We start from the raw sequence: 18,347 nt of genomic DNA on the forward strand, positions 1-18,347 counted from the left end.
CCCAGCAGCGGGGCGTGCCGGGTCTGAGCGCGAGAGAGAGAGATCTCCACTGCTGGCCAGGCCCCACTAGGCACCTCAATATTACGTACAGCTGGCGCAATTTCCCGTTTTGATTGAATTCACAACAGGCTTGGAACATCTAACCAGTCAGTCCAGCTTGAGTGAGTCGCCGAGGGGTCGTGTTGACCGGATCCCGTTGCGTGGCTAACCGAGTTCACGCTCCATGAGCGCGAGCGAGCTAGGCTTCGCAACAGAGGCCATCATCAGCAACTCTCTCCACCACAACGGAAAATCCCCTTCGAGAGTGACGGTCCTATCACCGTTCCATCGGTGTGAACGCGGCCCCTCCTCCTGTTTCGCCTTCAACGCTCACACCACCCACACCATAAAGAGACCGAAAGGGATCTATTACCGTCTCCGCGGTGTCAACGGGGACTCCAGGGGTGTAGGTGTTCTGGTGGGATCCACTTTTAGAAAAAAGGATCCAACCTTCGTTTTTTTTTCGCTGTGGTTTCATTGGAACTTTAAAAGTGAAGTGGTCGTTCGTTAAAAGGAGTAAGAGTTTCTCTTGGGATTTGTGTACTCTTATAAGGTTTGGATTGGATAATGTATCATTTAAAAGTGCACTAGTGTCTGGTGCAAACAATTGAATGGGGTTAGGAAGGAAGGATTGTGCAGTTTCGTTAGGATTTATATTCTTTATATTTTTATTTTCTTTGTTTTTGGTATTATGCATTAATGTGAAGAGAGAACTTTTATCATGTGGGGAGTGTGACTGAATGTTGGGCATGCCTCTGTTCATTTGTTTATTCCCTGTAGTGAATTTAACCAAATCAAAGTGTTGCTCAACTGCCAGTTGTCACATTTACAATGCAAATGTTAACAATATTGTAATTGTTTCGTGAATATCAAATAAATGATTATATCACAGTTGGAATTCAGCTACACTGTATTTTACAGTTTTAAAATACTTTTTACAAGATAAATAAATAAATCCTGGAAGAAGTATTACAAGTAGATAATAGTTTAGAAAATGCAATAAAATTAAGATAAATTATTTTAAAAAAATAAAAACTTCTTCAATCAATGAATGATCTTTGCATGATGTATACATAATTGATGACAAGAAACAAGCACAAGAATTGTGGCCAAATAACAGATCTACCTTGATAGCAAAAAACAATTATTTCTTTATTTCTTTATCATCGGGTCCATCATTTTTATTTAAAACTGATCTCTTCTCACATTGAAATTTAAATTTGATACAAACATCATTGCCAATATATATTTTATAAGCTTTGTAATAATAGAATAAAATGATGTTTTAGAATAGAGCAATTTGAAACAAATATCCATGTTCCATTACATGATAAAGAATATTTTTTTTGTAATATTTTTAAAACTTAAATTAGCACAAATATTAATGTAATATTTTCCAATAAAATATATAATCACATTCTTTAATTCGATTGATATTGTAAAAGAATAGTTGTACAGGTAGCACTTGTTTGATGTACTAATTTAAGACACCTTAATAAAACCAAGTTAAATTCACAATATTTATGCATTGTTAGAACCATGAATTGTAATTATATGTTCATAAATAAAGGATTGTGTTTAACCAAATTATATCTTATGATGTTGTTTTTAATAATTAAAAGCAATAGATTTACTAAACTATGGAATAAGCTAATAAAATATTATTCACTAGTTAGTAGATTCTTATTTTATTTCACAACTTAATTATTTCTATTTTTATAAAATTCAAAATTTATAAGTGTACAAACATCATATGTTTCTATAGTAAAATATTTAATGTAACATTGAAATAATAATAATAACAAACATACAAAAAACCATTATTTGATTTTTTAAAAGTGCATATAACTGCTACAAGTAATATCTAAAACCTTGAATCATCAAACACATTGTCATTGCATTGGTTCATGATAAATTATATTGATATGTAGAGGCTACTATTTTTTAACAGATTCATCATAGACACACAAATTGTCAATTTACAATTACCACGTTATACCATAATATACCATAATAGTCATCAAAGTTTTTAATGTTTCATTCTGTATAGAATTTTCTTACACATTAAAATGATGAATATTTTAACAAGAGTAAAAATGAACAAATTGAAAATTAGAAAGATCAAATAAAGAAGTTTATTCTTGAGTATAGCTTTATTCAAGAATACGATTGTTTAACTAACAAAACTTATTCTGTAATAATCCAACTATTATCTTCCAAATATAAATTGTTAGAATTTTATAGATATTTCTTTATTTTTTATATTTTTAAAGGAATAATATTACTTGTGAATTTTTATTGGATGCATTAAACAATGCATTAATTAATAAGAGAATATTTCTACTCTATATTGGAAGTGACAAACATATGTTGGTCAAATATATAAACTTTTTATTAAAGTAAAAAATAAAAAATAAAAAATTGAATCTCATAAAAATAAAGAAATTCAATAAAATAAAAAAACTGACACTTGAAATATCAAAAAAATTAAATAAAAAATAATACCAAAAGCAATTAAAATAACAAGTCTAAATTTTAATATTTAAATGAATAATTGTAAAATAGTAATAGAAATAATTAAACCATTAATTTTTCTATTTTTATTGAATGTATTATCTTATCAATATCAATTTATTATTATTGTTTTAAAAAAATTCTATGATATTTAATATACTTATTTGGATTTAATGTTCTTTGCCATCATAAATATTTCCAAAATATGCATTCATCAAAAATCATATTATTATACTTAAATTTTTAAAGAAATTTAAAATGTAATGTGTTTTATTTTACATGCGGATAATATTATAAATTATCATTAAACTTGTTAAATAATTTTAAAATCAAAATATGAATCCAAATATTTAATATAGAAAATAAGTTAATTCAATTAGTCATATTAAACCAAATAAACTATTGCAATATACATTGGATTTATATTTTTTTTCTTAATTGAAAGTTGAATTTTTTACAAAAAAATAAATTTGAGTAGGTGTGATGAAATAAATATTTTTTTAATAACATATGCCACAAGAATAACAATAAAAATAAAAATACTTGAAATAATCATTTGAAATAAATTGGTGGGTTTCATAAAAATAATTCAATAAATTTTTTAATAGTAGAATTTGATTCTTTATTTTCACGATTATTTTTTCTTTGATTTATTAACATGATTCTAAAACATATACTTACTAAAATATTTCATATTTTTCAAGAACAAATTTTTAATAAAAATATTTTTTTTTCTAAAATGCAGTTTAGATAATATTAAGACACCTTTGCATAACTTAAGCAGTTCTAATCTCTACATAAACTGGTTATTACTCTTAACTTTTTGATATGATAAATTGTTTTATTGTAAAAAAAGAACTTTAAGCATAAATTATTCAAGCTTTATTCATGTACTGTAAAAATATAACTAATGTATATCTCTCTCGATATATATATATATATATATATATATATATAAATGTATATTTAGATATCTGCAAACAACATAAAAAAATTATTTTTATTTTGTAAAACAATCTTGCAAGATATACATGCATGGTCATGTTTGAAATACAACAAAACTACCACAACAAAAACTTAAAACCATCCTTTTTGTGTCATTAATTTGTTAAATTTTTTTATTTTTTCTTTTTCTTTTGTTAATCCAACATCAAAACTCTCTGTCTTTTATTTGAAACCATCGTTTAAAGCATGAATACAAATAATAATATGGCAGTGCTTCTCCACATTTGATGGAAACGTCAAGCCCGTTTAGGAAACGAGCAGAGCACATAATACATCCGAAAGGATGGATGAAGAACACTCATTCCTTTTAACGAACAGAATACGTAATTCATCCGATACGGATGGATGAACGAGGCGAAGCATGGAGGAGCCTCGATGCTGTCTGTGCCGAGCTCTACGCCGCCATCGCCACCAATTTTTAGTTGGTTTTTTTTGTGCTTCGCTGCGTCTGTTGCAGCGTCATGGTTTAGATTCATGCGCTGATTCAAGTCCGCGGGGTTTCGATTCCTGCTTCACCTTCGTTCCGGGTATCGTATACTCTTCTTTTGCCCCGTTTGTTTTGCACTTTTCTTCCCGAACATTGTCTATGTAGGGTTCCATTTCCTCACCGCATTTTCACATTCAGTCTTCATCTCATTCATTGTTGAAGCTCTTAATTACAGGTGAAAATTTACGTCGTATGATCTCTTGATTTTCTGTGGTTCGCTAAGCTCAGGAATCATGAAGTGTCTGTATCTTTGTAACTTCACTCAATCGAAGAATTAGGGTTTCGGTCATTATTTCGATTTTTGTGTTGTTGGATTTCGAAGTGCGAAAATTTGTAGTTGGTCAATCTCGAAAGATGTTTTAACGTTGACTGTTGGACTTAATACTTGGGTTGTTTTCAGCTTTAGAGGTTTTCTTTCTTTCTGGAAGCAGCCAGAATGGCTGCGAAGAGAGAAGGTGAAGAGAATGACTTGGCTTTGGTTACAAAGCGGCAACGCACTGATGAAAGAGCTATAGTACCTGTGGGAGGTTCCGCTTTGTCCTCCAATGCCAACAATCAGCTGAGTGTAACGGTTGAGGTAGGTACCATGTGATTTTCTTCTCAATACTTACTCAAAGCTCTCTCTGGGTTGCCCTAATATACGGCAAAATTGAGCAATATTATTTCTTCAATAGGTGGTTGATGCCTTTGGAAGAAGACTTTTTAAAATTTTGACGGTAAATGAATGATTATTCTACCGTTCCCGTACTCTTAGTCTTATCTAGTCATACGTATTGAACCAAGTTTATACTTAGGGCGTCATCAATCATATATTCTCAAATGAATCAGAAGGCACCTCAACTCCTCTATGGGTGACAAGAAAAATCTAGTTCATTTTTATACAACATGTGCTGCACTTACTTGCATGGGTTATGATTTTCGAACCTCACGGCGATAAGCGTTAGAGTTGAGCCTTGATTTATTTTGGCAATTTCAGGGTGTGAAAAGAACGTCCAGTCTCGACGCTCCCATAATGCTGCTTTCAGGTCATGGGGTATGTTCTCAACTTCAATTAGATCGATGAGTTGTAGTTCCCTTGGGCACCTCCTTTCATTTTCAAATCTATGCCTTTTCTGCGCCAAGTATATTGATTTCGCACACACGATCACTGCATTTATTCTCATGCAGGGTGCTGTTTATACTATGAAGTTCAACCCTCAAGGCACTGCCATAGCTTCTGGATCTCATGACAAGGATATATGTGAGTTATTTTCTCGAAATCTATAAATTTCATGGGAAATCTATGGAGGTCCTTCAAGTGCCTCCTCGCTTGTTCCTAATCCCTATTATTGTGTAATTTATGAGCATAGTATGCAGGGATATTTAGATTTCAAGTTGAGAACTTGCATTTGACATTAGTGATTGGTAATGGAGGTTGTCTTACTGAATTCTGGTTTGGTAGTTCTATGGAATGTGCAAGGTGATTGTGATAATTACATGGTATTGAAGGGGCACCGTAACGCTGTGCTGGATCTTGTTTGGACTACCGATGGTCAACACATTATCTCAGCTAGTCCAGATAAAACAGTTCGTGCATGGGACGCAGTTACAGGGAAGCAGGTGTGTTTTTTGGCTTTCATACGTTAGGAGATTCTTTCTGAAGAGATTTTATTCTTTTATTTTCTTATAAATTTATTTTAATGTTTTTCATGTATAATGATTTTTAAAAGCATTCTCAACCCATGATTTATTTTGTCTTTACTTTAGACCTCTGTGAACTCTTTTGCAGGTTAAAAAGATGGCAGAGCATTCGTCATTTGTGAACAGTTGCTGCGCTGCTAGACGGGGTCCACCACTCATTATTAGCGGCTCAGATGATGGCACTGCTAAGTTGTGGGATATGCGTCATCGTGGTTGCATCCAAACCTTTCCAGACAAGTATCAGGTTGGTGTTTCTTGGTCAGCTTATTGCTTGCGTATCGATACTTAATCCTATTTCTTTCACTTAGAAGTCGCTACGTTATGATGGAAATTGAAGTGTTGATTAGTTGGCCTTAGTTGAACAGCCCAAATATTTATCTTCATCTTAAAATGAATGTCATTCGGCCGTGGTTTTGTCGGCGTAGACTGGTGGTCAAACCGTGTTGCATGAATCATATGTCGTGAAGTGTCATCAGTGGTCTCTTGCAGTTCATGATTTATTAAACGTATGGTTGGATTAACAGGTCACAGCAGTAGCCTTCTCTGAAGGTGCAGACAAAATTTTCAGTGGAGGTATTGACAACGACATCAAGGTGTGGGACCTCCGCAAGAATGAAGTGGCCATGAAGCTACAAGGACACACTGAGACGATAACTAGCATGCAACTTAGCCCAGATGGATCTTATCTTCTTACCAACTCAATGGATTGCACGTTGAGAGTCTGGGATATGAGGCCATATGCACCTCAGGTTGGCCGTCTCTCGTTGTTCCTAGGATGGGAACAACGCATCTGCCATTTCTTGCATGCAATTTGAACTAGAACACTTTGTTTGAATCAGCTGTCTGTTCGTCGATAATTACACTTTCCATATTTCTTTTAGCTTTTGAAATACGTCCTCTTTTCAAACTAATCCCCATTCCGCTGTGGTTTCTAGATTTTTTTCTAAACTATTGACTGAAGATCTCCTCGGAGGGAGGAAACCTTTTACGGAATGTAGTGGTTCTTAACACATTGAGGTGTTATTTTTCTTCTTTTACAATTCTTAACTTTTGACTTCTATTTCTATTTATAAAAGTTCATATCAATAATAAAAAATCATGATCGCAGAATCGATGCGTCAAGATATTTACGGGACATCAGCACAATTTTGAAAAGAACCTGCTAAGATGCAATTGGTCACCAGATGGCCAAAAGGTGACATCGGGCAGTGCAGATCGAATGGTGTATATTTGGGATACTACATCGCGAAGGATTTTGTACAAGGTACGCTTTTATATGAGCCACGGAATATTTTCGCTGGTTCAATTGTTTTTACCTCTTTTGACTGTTTTGCTACTGTTATCAGTGCTGTTATTTGTCCAAATGCTCATGATTATCATTTGCTCTTAGACATGTACGTTTTATGCACCTGTTCTTAGTGTCCTGAAATGAAATCAGGAGCCTCAAGACGGTGAAGTTCTCATAGACCTTGTGGTTGTGGCGTATGTCTGCAGCTTCCAGGGCATTCTGGTTGTGTCAACGAAGCTGTGCTTCATCCAAGGGAACCTATCATCGGGTCGTGCGGTAGTGATAAGCAGATCTATATAGGAGAAATTGATCCTACTGTAAGATAGGTTGATAGGAGTTAATCATCATCACTAGTTGTTCGAATGCTAAGTGGAGACGCAGCAGCATCCAACCCTGGGCGACTGGAGCACAACACGAGAGCTTCGGACGCCGGGAAAAACGTTTTCCTCATTCCGGGGTTTTCGGCGTTTGCAACACCTACATCCCACTGGAATCTGAAACTATAAGGCGTTCCATTATCTGGATACTGAGGTTGGAGCACTCGCCCCCAATGAGATTTTATCGAGTTCCTTTCTAGGAGCAATTATCCTTCTCTGAGCACAACAGAACTAGGGAGAGTACATTCCTATGCTTGACATTGGCTTTTTAATCAAATTAGGTCCTTGGTAACTGTGTTACAATGTTATCAAGCAGGTTTGTATGTGACACTGTAGCAAGTTCCATATTACCAAATCTGCTATCTGCTGTCGCAGAGGGGAGCTTCACATCCAAGTCTCGACCAACATTGCCAGCTCATAACCCAGTTGACCTCTTTCAATTTTGTTAGCAATGTAGATGTGGAGTGGGTGTGAGACAATGTCTATCTGGAGGGTCAATATTCTTAACAAAATCTCAAATTTAACATTAGTCTGGTTTTATTTGTATTTATATTTTTTATCCAAATTCAAAATTAAAAGTCAAATCTGTTTTTGAAAAGGAACATCCATTGGTATTTAAAATTTTGTTTAGAGAATTTGTACACCCGTTGTAGTCTAAAATCTTGACATCTTTGCTGCAAATCTTTACTAGTGTACTTCATTTTCCTTTAGAGATGTCAACAAATTTTATTTTTCGTCCATGAAAACTTCATAAAACCCACTTACCCTACCTGTAGTTAAACCCAATTAGACCCCCTCTCACAACGTGGAGACCCAAACCTCGACGACGTCGTATCAATCACGGGTTCGAACCCTCCCACCGACGACGAAGACTCCACGAGTCCGCCGTTCTTCAAGCCTTCACCGACACATGCAGTGCCGTCGAAGCCATGACACACTTTGCTGCTGCAGTAATTCATCGGAGCGAAGCACCGAGTATGAGTAGCGTCAGTGGTTGACGAGGAATTTATTGCCATTGTGCAGGTGGGTTTCTCTACATTAGCTGCCATTGGGTTTCACTTGTTTAGGCGGCGAGAGCTCCCCTTTCTTAAGCTTTACCATGACTCTTTTGTGATAGTGGGCATCAAGTTGTGTGCTTGTTTTTGTTGCAAATGTCATTGTGATTCGGTGTAAGGCGGTGATTCTTACATGGATTAGGTTGTAGTGAGATTGGTGCAGGATCAGCCAAGTCATGTGAGTCAGGGTTAAAGAATTTCGGCATGCTTAGTGCTGCTCCCTCAAAGGGGAGCACGAAGAGTGTGCTGGACTAGAATGAGTTTCCGAGATATAGAGGCTGGGGGCTTGCCCTCAGGTCCCATGCTGCAAGATTCCACGCAAGCGCTCGCATCGATAGTGTTTCAGATTAATACCGCTGTCTCTTCGTTTAAGCGTCTCGTTAATTCGTTGGTCACTGATATAGACACTCCCGTTCTTCGTGAGAAGCTGCAACCTACTCCTGTTGTTGAGTTTGTTGCATGGGTGCAATTGTTATTTTGCAGTTTTGAAAATGTTGATGAATGTTGTTACGAGATTTAGAAATGTAACGGGCTAAGTGCATCATGTGCGTTTATTCCAAAGAAACAACTTGAACATCTACATTTCGGGATAATTACGAAGTTTTTTCTCTTGCAGGCACAAAACGCGGCATCATATAGTAAACTCGTGAAAGAAACAGGCTCAAAGTGGAAAGTGGCTAGTGGACATGACCACAATAGACTTGTTTATGTGAGCTTTTGTCACCTTTTGCTTCAAATCTGCTTATGACTCAAGGAGTTAAGATATTGCCATCTGCCTTACAATGAAGGTAACCACAGTTTGTATTTGCCAGGGTTGCTTGTTTGTTCTGAGCTCAGTGTTCTTCGTCGTCTTATTGATACTCATACTTGATATCAGCAACTGTTCTGATTTTGGTGGAGGAAGTAAGCGTTCATGTTGATATTTTGGGAGGTGTAGATTGTAGTGATGCAGTGCGTAAACTTCCACGTATGCCTCCTTTGAAGCACGGGCGCGACAGCTAGTGCTAGCTATCGCAGTTGAGTCGATAAGGCAAAGTGCACTACAGTTCTTTTACCAAGTTCCTCAATCTATTCCCGTTGTGATTAAAGTGGAGAACCATTTCCCACGCAGGATAACAAGAAATTGAGGGATGCAAAATTTGCAAAAGACTTTCAAGCTGTGCTTGTAGAGTTTCAGAATGCTCAGAGAATCGCTCAGGAGCGGGAAAGTTGTACGCACCATTCATTCCTGAAGATGTATTATCAACAAGGTTTAGCCCGTGTTCCACCTTGCAACTCCTCTTATTTCATTATCTATTATACTATCTGGCCTAATTATTCTCATTGGGTTAATCAAAATTCTGCAATTTAGAGGACCAGGTGATTGTCTTCTTAGTGTGCTCGGATTTCTATATGAGGGTGGCTTACATTTTTGCTATCCATACTCATTCTAATCATTTTCTGGGAAAGGTACTCTTTTAATTCGCTCAGTCTTTCAGCTCATCTCGTTATCTTATTAAGTTTCCTAGGAAATAAAGTTGAGCTATAGAATGTGTCGGTGCACTGACGTAGGCTAGTTTTCTGGCCTTTTAATAACTCATGAGATGCATGTTTCGAGCAGGCAATATCCAAATGACGTGTATTCAGTGTCAGAGGAAAACCTGGAACAGAAAGCGTTCTATGCTGCACAAAGATCGTAAAAGCTTACCGTCTACTCTTAAAGAAGCTGGTTTTCCGTAAATCTGTTTGTGTTAAATCTGTTTTATATGCTTTGTGAAGTGCACGGCACATATCAGAGAACCCTTTCTTCAGTCAGATTTATTGAAAATTGACTAAGTTAATCAAACATTCACACATGTAATTTTGTAGTAATATATCATTATCTATTAAAAAACTTGATAAGATTTTTCATTCTTAAATATGAATATATGAAACACTTACAAAGAAACAAAACTCAGCAATTTTTTTTAATCAAAACACTCATTTCTATGAGAATGGTTGGTCTTTGGTTTGGATGGATGTTATTAATTTTTTAAATATACACAAAAAAAATATATAATTTTTTTGTTGTAAGAATCAAATTTAATTATATGTAAATTCTCTCTCTCTCTCTCTCTCTCTCTCTCTCTCTATATATATATATATATATATATATGTTATTGCTCCAAAAAATATATTTAAAAAAAAAGTGAAAATGGTCTATTAAATAATATTTTAATAAAATTGAGATAAAATAATATGATTGAGTCATTTTTAAAAATTTAAGTTCAATGAAAAAAATTGCACATAGTTGATAAATCTAACATCCTTTGATTTAATATTATTGTGTGTTTAAATAACTAATTAGAAAAATAGATGTCTCAAAATTCCTATAATAATCTAAAATAAAAAAATAACTAGAAGTAGAAGAGTAATTCAAAAGAAGTTCTACTATCTTAATAGTTTTACAACCAATTATTCAGATGTTGATTTAAGTAGTAAACAAAGTTAGAACATTATAGGGAATAATTTTCTATTTAGGTTTTGCAATTGGAATATAGCAATTTTGTAGAATTTTTGCAAATATTTTTAAAGACAAGAAAATTATGAAATATTAAAGAATTTTATATGTTATAAAATATTAGAAGGTGATAAATAAATATCAAACTAATTTTTTAAAAGCTTAAATTAGAAGATAGAAATATATAATCTTTGAATCATTTTAATGCTTTTAAGAAAATAATGTAGTTTACTCTTTATAAAGAAAGATCAAGTTTGAAAGTTGTGACTATTAATCTTGCCAAATAAAAATAAAAATAAAAATAAAATAAAATAATATATATATATATATATATATATATATATATATATATATATATATATATATATATACACACATATATATATATATATACACTCATATAAGAAAAAAATACACTACCATCTTTATTTCTAAGTACAAATAATTGAAGATACTTGAACTAATATTAAAAAAAATAATAAAAAATTAAGAATTATTTTACTATTACTTATATATATATATGATCTAGCAAGAATAGTGTGAAAAAGGTTTTTAATAACTAAAAGGTTTTTGGACCAAGTTTTAAAATTATAATATGCTACTATAGTGGCTTTTTAAATACAAATAACTTCCAAAAGAAAATTTCAAAGGCATATAATATATTAAAAGATATAAAAAAATCTAATATGTATTTATGAAACTTCATTGATGATTTTTAGGATTTTTTTTTTTATTTAATCTATTCTTATTTTATTTCTATTTAATTAAGTAGTTAAAGTAACTATAATAGTAGAAACTCTTTTTGGTTTCTTCTATCTTTTTTAATCTTTATAATTATACTACAAATATTATCTATTTGGTCATTTTTATTTTTGTTCTAAATTACAAGTGATTATCATAGGATCAGTTTAGATTTTCTAAACTAAAACTAGTTTTTAGAAAAATAAATACTTTGTATGGTTTTTAAAAATTAATTATATCTAAATATTAAATATTATAATCTATATATGATTTTTTCTCAACTTTTAAAAAACTTACAATTCTAAACGAATATTTCTATTATTTTCTTAGATTAATAGAATTTTAAAATTTAGAATCACTATTTAAAATAATAATCTTTATTTTAAAAAAATTATTTTTTATTATATTTTTTTCAAAGGTATATTCTTTTTTATTATATTTTATTATATAATTTATATATTTTTTTCTTTAAAATTATTTTTTCTAATAGAAATTGATATTCTTGTTATTCTAGTCTTGTTTGCATACAAAGGCTCATGTTATTTAAAAGCTGTTGTGTCGAAATTTATTGTAAATTTTTTTTTATAACATTAGTTAATTTTGATACTACTTTAGATTATATTATCTTTAAATTGTGTTGGGCTAATTTTTAAATATTTTTCTAAAAAATTAAAAACTAAAATTAAAATATACAATAATAATCATAATATATATTTTTTGATACTTCTAATGAGTATTTTTAAATTTATTAATTAATATTATATAATCACACACATACTATAAATATGATTAAAAATAATATTATAAGATTTTATAAGTAATTATTTACATAATATATTTTATGTATAAATATAAGTTATTTATGTGTGATTATGAATCTATATTAGAAATCCAAATTATTGATAGTATTTAAGTTTTTTAAAGTCAATTTACTTTAAAAATTATAATATTTTATTTTAAAAAATTATTAAATAGATTAAAAAGTAAAATTATCTTATTTAATGATATGTTATGATTTAATCTATTAGTGCATTGTTTATTATAGATACACTATATAAGAGACCAAACAAGAAATAAATATAAGAATTTCAATAATAGAGCTAATAAGAACTTGATTAAATTATATGAATATAAGATCAATACTAAAAGAGGTGAAGTTAAGCTCAAAGAGATGTGTTGTTGAAAGTGAGGATCTCCTTAGCTTCAATTCTAATATATACTAGGTATTAGGAAGCTTCCCAAAAAGTTTCCATATTGCTTGAAGATGAAGCAATCTTAGGAAGCTTTACAAATAACTTTCTTAATCTTCTTAGAACTTTTTATAATCTATAAGAATATTTTCAGAATCTTCTAAAATATTATAGAAATATTTTTATAATCTTCTATTAAAATATTCTAAGAATTTAAAACCTTCTAGAACTTGATCGAAAATTTAAGAATATTTCCAAAATCTTCTTTTTGGATGTTTGTAACATTACCTCTTCTTCTAACTTTCAGTTCTATAAGGAACATTGATTCCATATTTGCAATAGAATGATCAAAGCTTTAGCATCATCTTTAAGATTTTCTAATTAAAATTGATTGTAGCATAGGTGTTTCTTTCTTCCTAAATATTCAACTTCATCTTAAAGATGATCTTGTATAGGTTTTCAGAGCTAGAATGATTGTTCTATTAATAGTGATAAGAAAAGCTCCAACTTTGGCTCTATTTTGAAATTCACAATCTAAAAATTCTTTTATTCGATATATTTGATTATAAACAAGATAAAATACACTCTAAGATTATTGTGAGTAATAATTACTATTTTTATTATATACAACATCCTAATAGTAGCTTCATAGAACCGTCATCCTAAAATAACTTTAGGTTTTTGAGAATAGCATTGATGAAACTCTTGTATAATTTATGATGCACTGACTAGATTTTTTTGCTAGTTCTCACATTCGCTCAATGATATTGTAGTTGCGCCAATGAATAAAATTTTCCAACTTGCCTCTTCTTTTCGAAGAATCAAGGATTTTTTCTATTTCATATTTCATATGATTATTTATTTTAATGTAAGGTAGTGATGATTGTATTCTTCTTAGAATAGTTGATTATGAATAAGCTTCTAAGAAAGAAACATAAAAGATTGGATGTACCTACATAAATGTGCATAGTTCCAATTAATATGCCATTAGATTGATTTGCATTTGAATACAAAATAGTACTAGTCTTTAATAGTCAAACTTATTATAAGGTTAATTGCTCTTTGTATTTTATCAAAAAAGCCATACTTTATCTCCAATTTGAAAAGTAGGAGATTTTCTTTGTAAAATTATCTAAAGATGCTTTGTAAGAATCTTGTGCTACTTGTAAATAAAGCTTCAAAGTTGTTTAGAATTAGGAAAATATCAAGGATATAAACTCCAAAGAAAGATAATATCAATACACTTTTTTTTCGCTCGAAAATACTTAGAAATCACTCAAAGGTGATAATATATTGAATTAGAATGGCTATTGCCAAAGACTAGAAAACATGATGAGTCTTGAAACTAGACTGGAAATAAGAAAGGAGTTGACAAGAATGAAGAAGGCTTCACTCTTGTCTCTATATTTACTATCTAACTAGGGGCTACATGGCAACGTTCTATAGGACCTCTAATATGTGTTGACTTTGTAGGACACTTGCCTAGACTTATAAGATAAGTTTTTCTATATGTGGGCTACATAGTTAATTTGATCTTCAAGCTAACAACATGTGTGGCACATGGCCAACTTGTTGACCACGTTTCTAATCCAAAAAGTCAATTAAAGACACCTATGAAGTCAAAGCAGCGTCTATGAAGCTTCTAAGAAGCTTTTATATCAAATACTATAGAATTAACTTACTTTTATCTACTTTTACTTACTTCTACTTATTTATATATGTAATTATTAGCTTACATGAGTATGTCCGTGACATTACCCCCCCTTCTAGGGGCGAGTTCCACGAGGAGCGGTCATCATATGTTGAAGAAATCTATGATGCGACGAATTATATTCGCCACATACTCTGATCTTTGTTCTCTTCGAAGATGATTGATAGGACCTCTCAACCATCGGTAGTGTCCTATACTAAGGCGGAAAGACCGTCTAGTTATTTGGTCGTTGTTGAGACCTTCATAACTTCCTTCGAATAAAACATTTGAAACACCATCAGGAGTTGTTCCTACTTCTAGTAAAATCACCAAACATCGGGAGTCCCTTCGAAGGTCGTAATACCAAATGCGTTGTATCTCGCCATCTATTTGAAGAAGAACATATTGTTCTTGAAGATCTTCATCTCGATTGCATCGTCTTGAAGGTTGTGACAATTGTAATATCTCGTCTGATAAGTCAGCAAATGAAGGCTCTTGAGTCAAATCCGCTGGTTGTTGGTTCTCCATCTCTTTAGTGTCACAACTACAAAGAAGCTACAAACAAGGATTGAAAGTAGAATGTTATCTTGTCTAGATCTTGTTTCTTTTATAAAGAAGATTTTTATCTTGGTTTTGATGGATGTCATTGATGAAAAGCCTCCACCGCCTTTGTTGCATTTATAAGATTCTTTATTGGCTCCCATGTGGATTCACTAATATCATATCCGTGTCAATGGATAAAATATTCTAATTTATTTTGGCGCTGCCTTCAATTTAAGACTTCTTCTACTTCAAATTCTTTATTATTGTCCACTTCTATAGGAGGAGGTAGAGCTTGTCTTCTTCTTGGTATCTCCATTGTCTTATATGGTTCAAGAAGAGACATGTGGAATATTGGATGGATTTTCATTCACTCCGATAGATGTAAACAATATGCAACTGGATTGATTTTCATTGACTCCGATAGATGTAAACGATATGCAACTGGATTGATTTGTGTAGAAATAGAAAATGGTCCAAGCCTTCGATAGTCCAACTTGTCACAAGGACGAGTGGTCTTGATATTGCGATGAAGTAACTATACCTTATCGTCCATGTAGAATGGTGGTTGTTCTTTTCGATAGACATCCGTATTTATCTTCTGTCGTTCTTGAGCTTCTTTTAATTGCACCTTCATTGTTGCATGTAACTCTGACAACCAATTTGTCATATCTTCTATTGCAGGATTATCAACTTTTGAGAAATCAAATGTGTCAAGTCATAGATGATAACCATAATTGGTAAAGAAAGGTATTTGTTGTGTAGAAGAATGCACCAAATTATTATAAGTAAATTTTGCCAATGGCAAAAGAGTTGTCCAATCATCTTGTTGATGGTTGATGGTACATCTTAAGTATTACTCCAAGACTTAGTTTACGAGCTTTGTTTGTTCGTCAGTTTGAGGATGAAAAGCCGAAGATAGTTTTATATCCACTTATAAAATCTTAAAAAGGGTTCTCCAAAATCTTGATACAAATTGAGTTCCCCTATTTGATATAATATCGTTTAATAACCCATGATAGCAATAGATATTGTCAATAAAAAGCTTAGCTATTTCTTCACCTAAAATGGATTTTGTACATGGCACAAAATGTGCCATCTTAGTGAAGCGATCTACTATCACAAATATAGAGTCATAAGAAGATGAGCTTGGAAGATCCGTGATGAAGTCCATAGAAACAGAAGACCATAGTTGTTCTGGAATGGATAATGGCTGAAGAAGTCCAAAAGATCGATGATGAGGAGTTTTTGATCTTGAGCAAATATCACATGATTGTACAAAATCTTTGACTGCCTTCCACATTTGAGGCTACGAAAAAATCCCTAGATATCAGCTCCAAAGTCTTATTGTATCCAAAATGTCCTGCTATTGGAAAGTCATGACGAGCTTGAAGAACACGTAAACGAGCTTTTCCTTCTGGAACATATAGGCGTCTTTAAAAATAAAGTAGGTTGTTCTTGAACTCGAATTTAGAGAGATCATGAGATTTAGAAGAATTATTATTGATATCATGAATAAGAAGGTCTGAAGACATACTTAACTGGACTTGCTTGAGAAAAGTTAAATCAACAGTCAATGTTGATTTTATTGCTCGAAGATGAAATTGCTCTGGCTTCAAGAGAACCATTTTTTGTTGCTCAAAAGTTACATCTCCTTCTTTTGGTACAAGATAAGAACATCTAAAGAAGGCATCAAACAAATCTTGTTGTTTTCCTGGTCGATAAGTGATGATGAATTCAAATCTTGATAAAGACATGCTCCAACGAGCTTGACAACGATTTAATATGCGTGCTGACATGAAATATTTGAGGTTTTTATGATCCATGTACACGGTGATTGGACTTAAGGTGCCTTCTAGATAATGATGCCATTCTTGAAATGAATCCACAATTGCAAGAAGCTCTTTATCATGGATTTTATAGTTAATCTTACTTGCTGAAATATTTTTGGAATGGAAAGCTACTAGATGGAGTTTGTCATCTGCTCCCATTTGTAAAAAAAGAGCATCCAAGGTAAAGTCTGATGCATCTATTTTCATAAAAAATACCTTAGAAAAGTCAACGCGATATAAGATTGGTACAGAAGTAAATTCTTTCTTTAAAGTATCAAACACTACTTCAGCTTCTTTACTCCACTCAAATTTGTCTTTACAAGTCAAACGCGTAAGTGGAGCTGCAACTTGAAAAAAGTTCTTGATGAAGATTCGATAGTAATTTGCAAAGCCCAAAAAACATTACACATCCCGTACTGTTCTTAGAATCTTCCAATCTATGATAGTCTGGACCTTCTTGGGATCCATCATCAGGCCTTCGTTGGAAATGATGTATCCTAAAAAGTCAACTTGAGTAATGTGGAATACACACTTTTTCAACTTGACATATAATCCTGCATCTCTTAGTTTTTGTAATACACGACGAACATGGAGTTCATGTTTTTCTGTGTTCTTAGAGTAGATTAGAATGTCGACTAAATAACAAACGATAAAATCATCTAAAAAATCACAAAAAATATCATTCATAAGATGTTGAAAAGTAGTTGGTACATTTGTGAGTTCAAAAGGCATGATATTATATTCAAAATATCTATACTTAATTCAAAAAGAAGTCTTCCATTCATCTCCTTCTTTGATGTAGACTAAGTTGTATGTTCCTCGTAGATCTATTTTTGTGTAGATCTTTGCTTGATTGAGTTGATCAAGAATTCCTAAAATCAAAGGTAAAGGATACTTGTTTTTGATGGTGATCTTGTTAAGGCCCCGATAGTCTATGCACATCTGTAGAGATCAATTTTTTTTCTTCACAAATAAGATTGGCACTCCTGATGGAGATTTTGAATGGCGTATGAAGCTTTTAGCCAAGTTCTCAACAATATACTTCTTTAGTGCAATCAACTTGTTTTGCAATAAGTTATAGATTGGTCCAAATGGCGGTTGAGCTCCTTCTTGAAGATCAATTGAACAATCATAAGGTCGATGTTGTGGAAGAATATCTGCATTCTTCTTTTCAAAAATATCTTGGAATTCTTGATATTGACTAGGAATACCACTTGACGTCTTTTCACTATCTGAAATGGGCATGGCATATATAGCAAAAGATGGTCCCTCTTTGGCTGCATGCATGAAAGTTCTTGCCCCTACTAATAAGAGCTTAGATACACTAGACTTATGTATTTTTTCTTGATTAATAGAATTTTGAAATAAACTACTAAGAAAGTTAAAATTACGGGAAATCCAATTTATCTGAGGGTTTTGTTTATCTAACC

General features: G+C 32.3%; 1 protein-coding gene and 1 pseudogene across 4 annotated transcripts; both read left to right on the forward strand.

Annotated features, from left to right (window-relative positions):
- Window positions 1-3,994: 3,994 nt before the first annotated feature.
- On the forward strand, window positions 3,995-7,784 carry LOC112281989 (uncharacterized). 3 transcript variants are annotated; one of them, XR_016502827.1, is made up of 10 exons: window positions 3,995-4,085; window positions 4,446-4,622; window positions 5,022-5,078; window positions 5,213-5,285; window positions 5,487-5,644; window positions 5,814-5,969; window positions 6,250-6,474; window positions 6,661-6,742; window positions 6,834-6,989; window positions 7,220-7,784. XR_016502827.1 is itself a non-coding variant. In XM_024519055.3 (9 exons), exons 2-9 carry the CDS (start codon window positions 4,482-4,484, stop codon window positions 7,337-7,339), a joined length of 1,086 nt encoding a protein of 361 aa, XP_024374823.1. In that variant the 5' UTR covers window positions 3,995-4,220; window positions 4,446-4,481; the 3' UTR covers window positions 7,340-7,784. The 3 variants fall into 3 exon arrangements, 2 of the variants coding, with proteins under 2 accessions (XP_024374823.1, XP_024374822.1); XM_024519055.3 differs by lacking the exon at window positions 6,661-6,742 and having other exon boundaries at window positions 3,995-4,220; XM_024519054.3 differs by lacking the exon at window positions 6,661-6,742.
- A 143-nt stretch (window positions 7,785-7,927) lies between these two features.
- LOC112281991 (syntaxin-22-like) lies at window positions 7,928-10,280 on the forward strand (annotated as a pseudogene). Its single transcript, XR_016502828.1, has 4 exons — window positions 7,928-8,413; window positions 8,595-8,874; window positions 9,062-9,154; window positions 9,557-10,280. The product of XR_016502828.1 is annotated as a syntaxin-22-like (transcript).
- Window positions 10,281-18,347: the final 8,067 nt, after the last annotated feature.

This window comes from Physcomitrium patens, chromosome 5, assembly GCF_059467195.1.
Source record: "Physcomitrium patens ecotype Gransden chromosome 5, ASM5946719v1, whole genome shotgun sequence".
In the NCBI taxonomy this organism is placed as follows: domain Eukaryota; kingdom Viridiplantae; phylum Streptophyta; class Bryopsida; order Funariales; family Funariaceae; genus Physcomitrium; species Physcomitrium patens.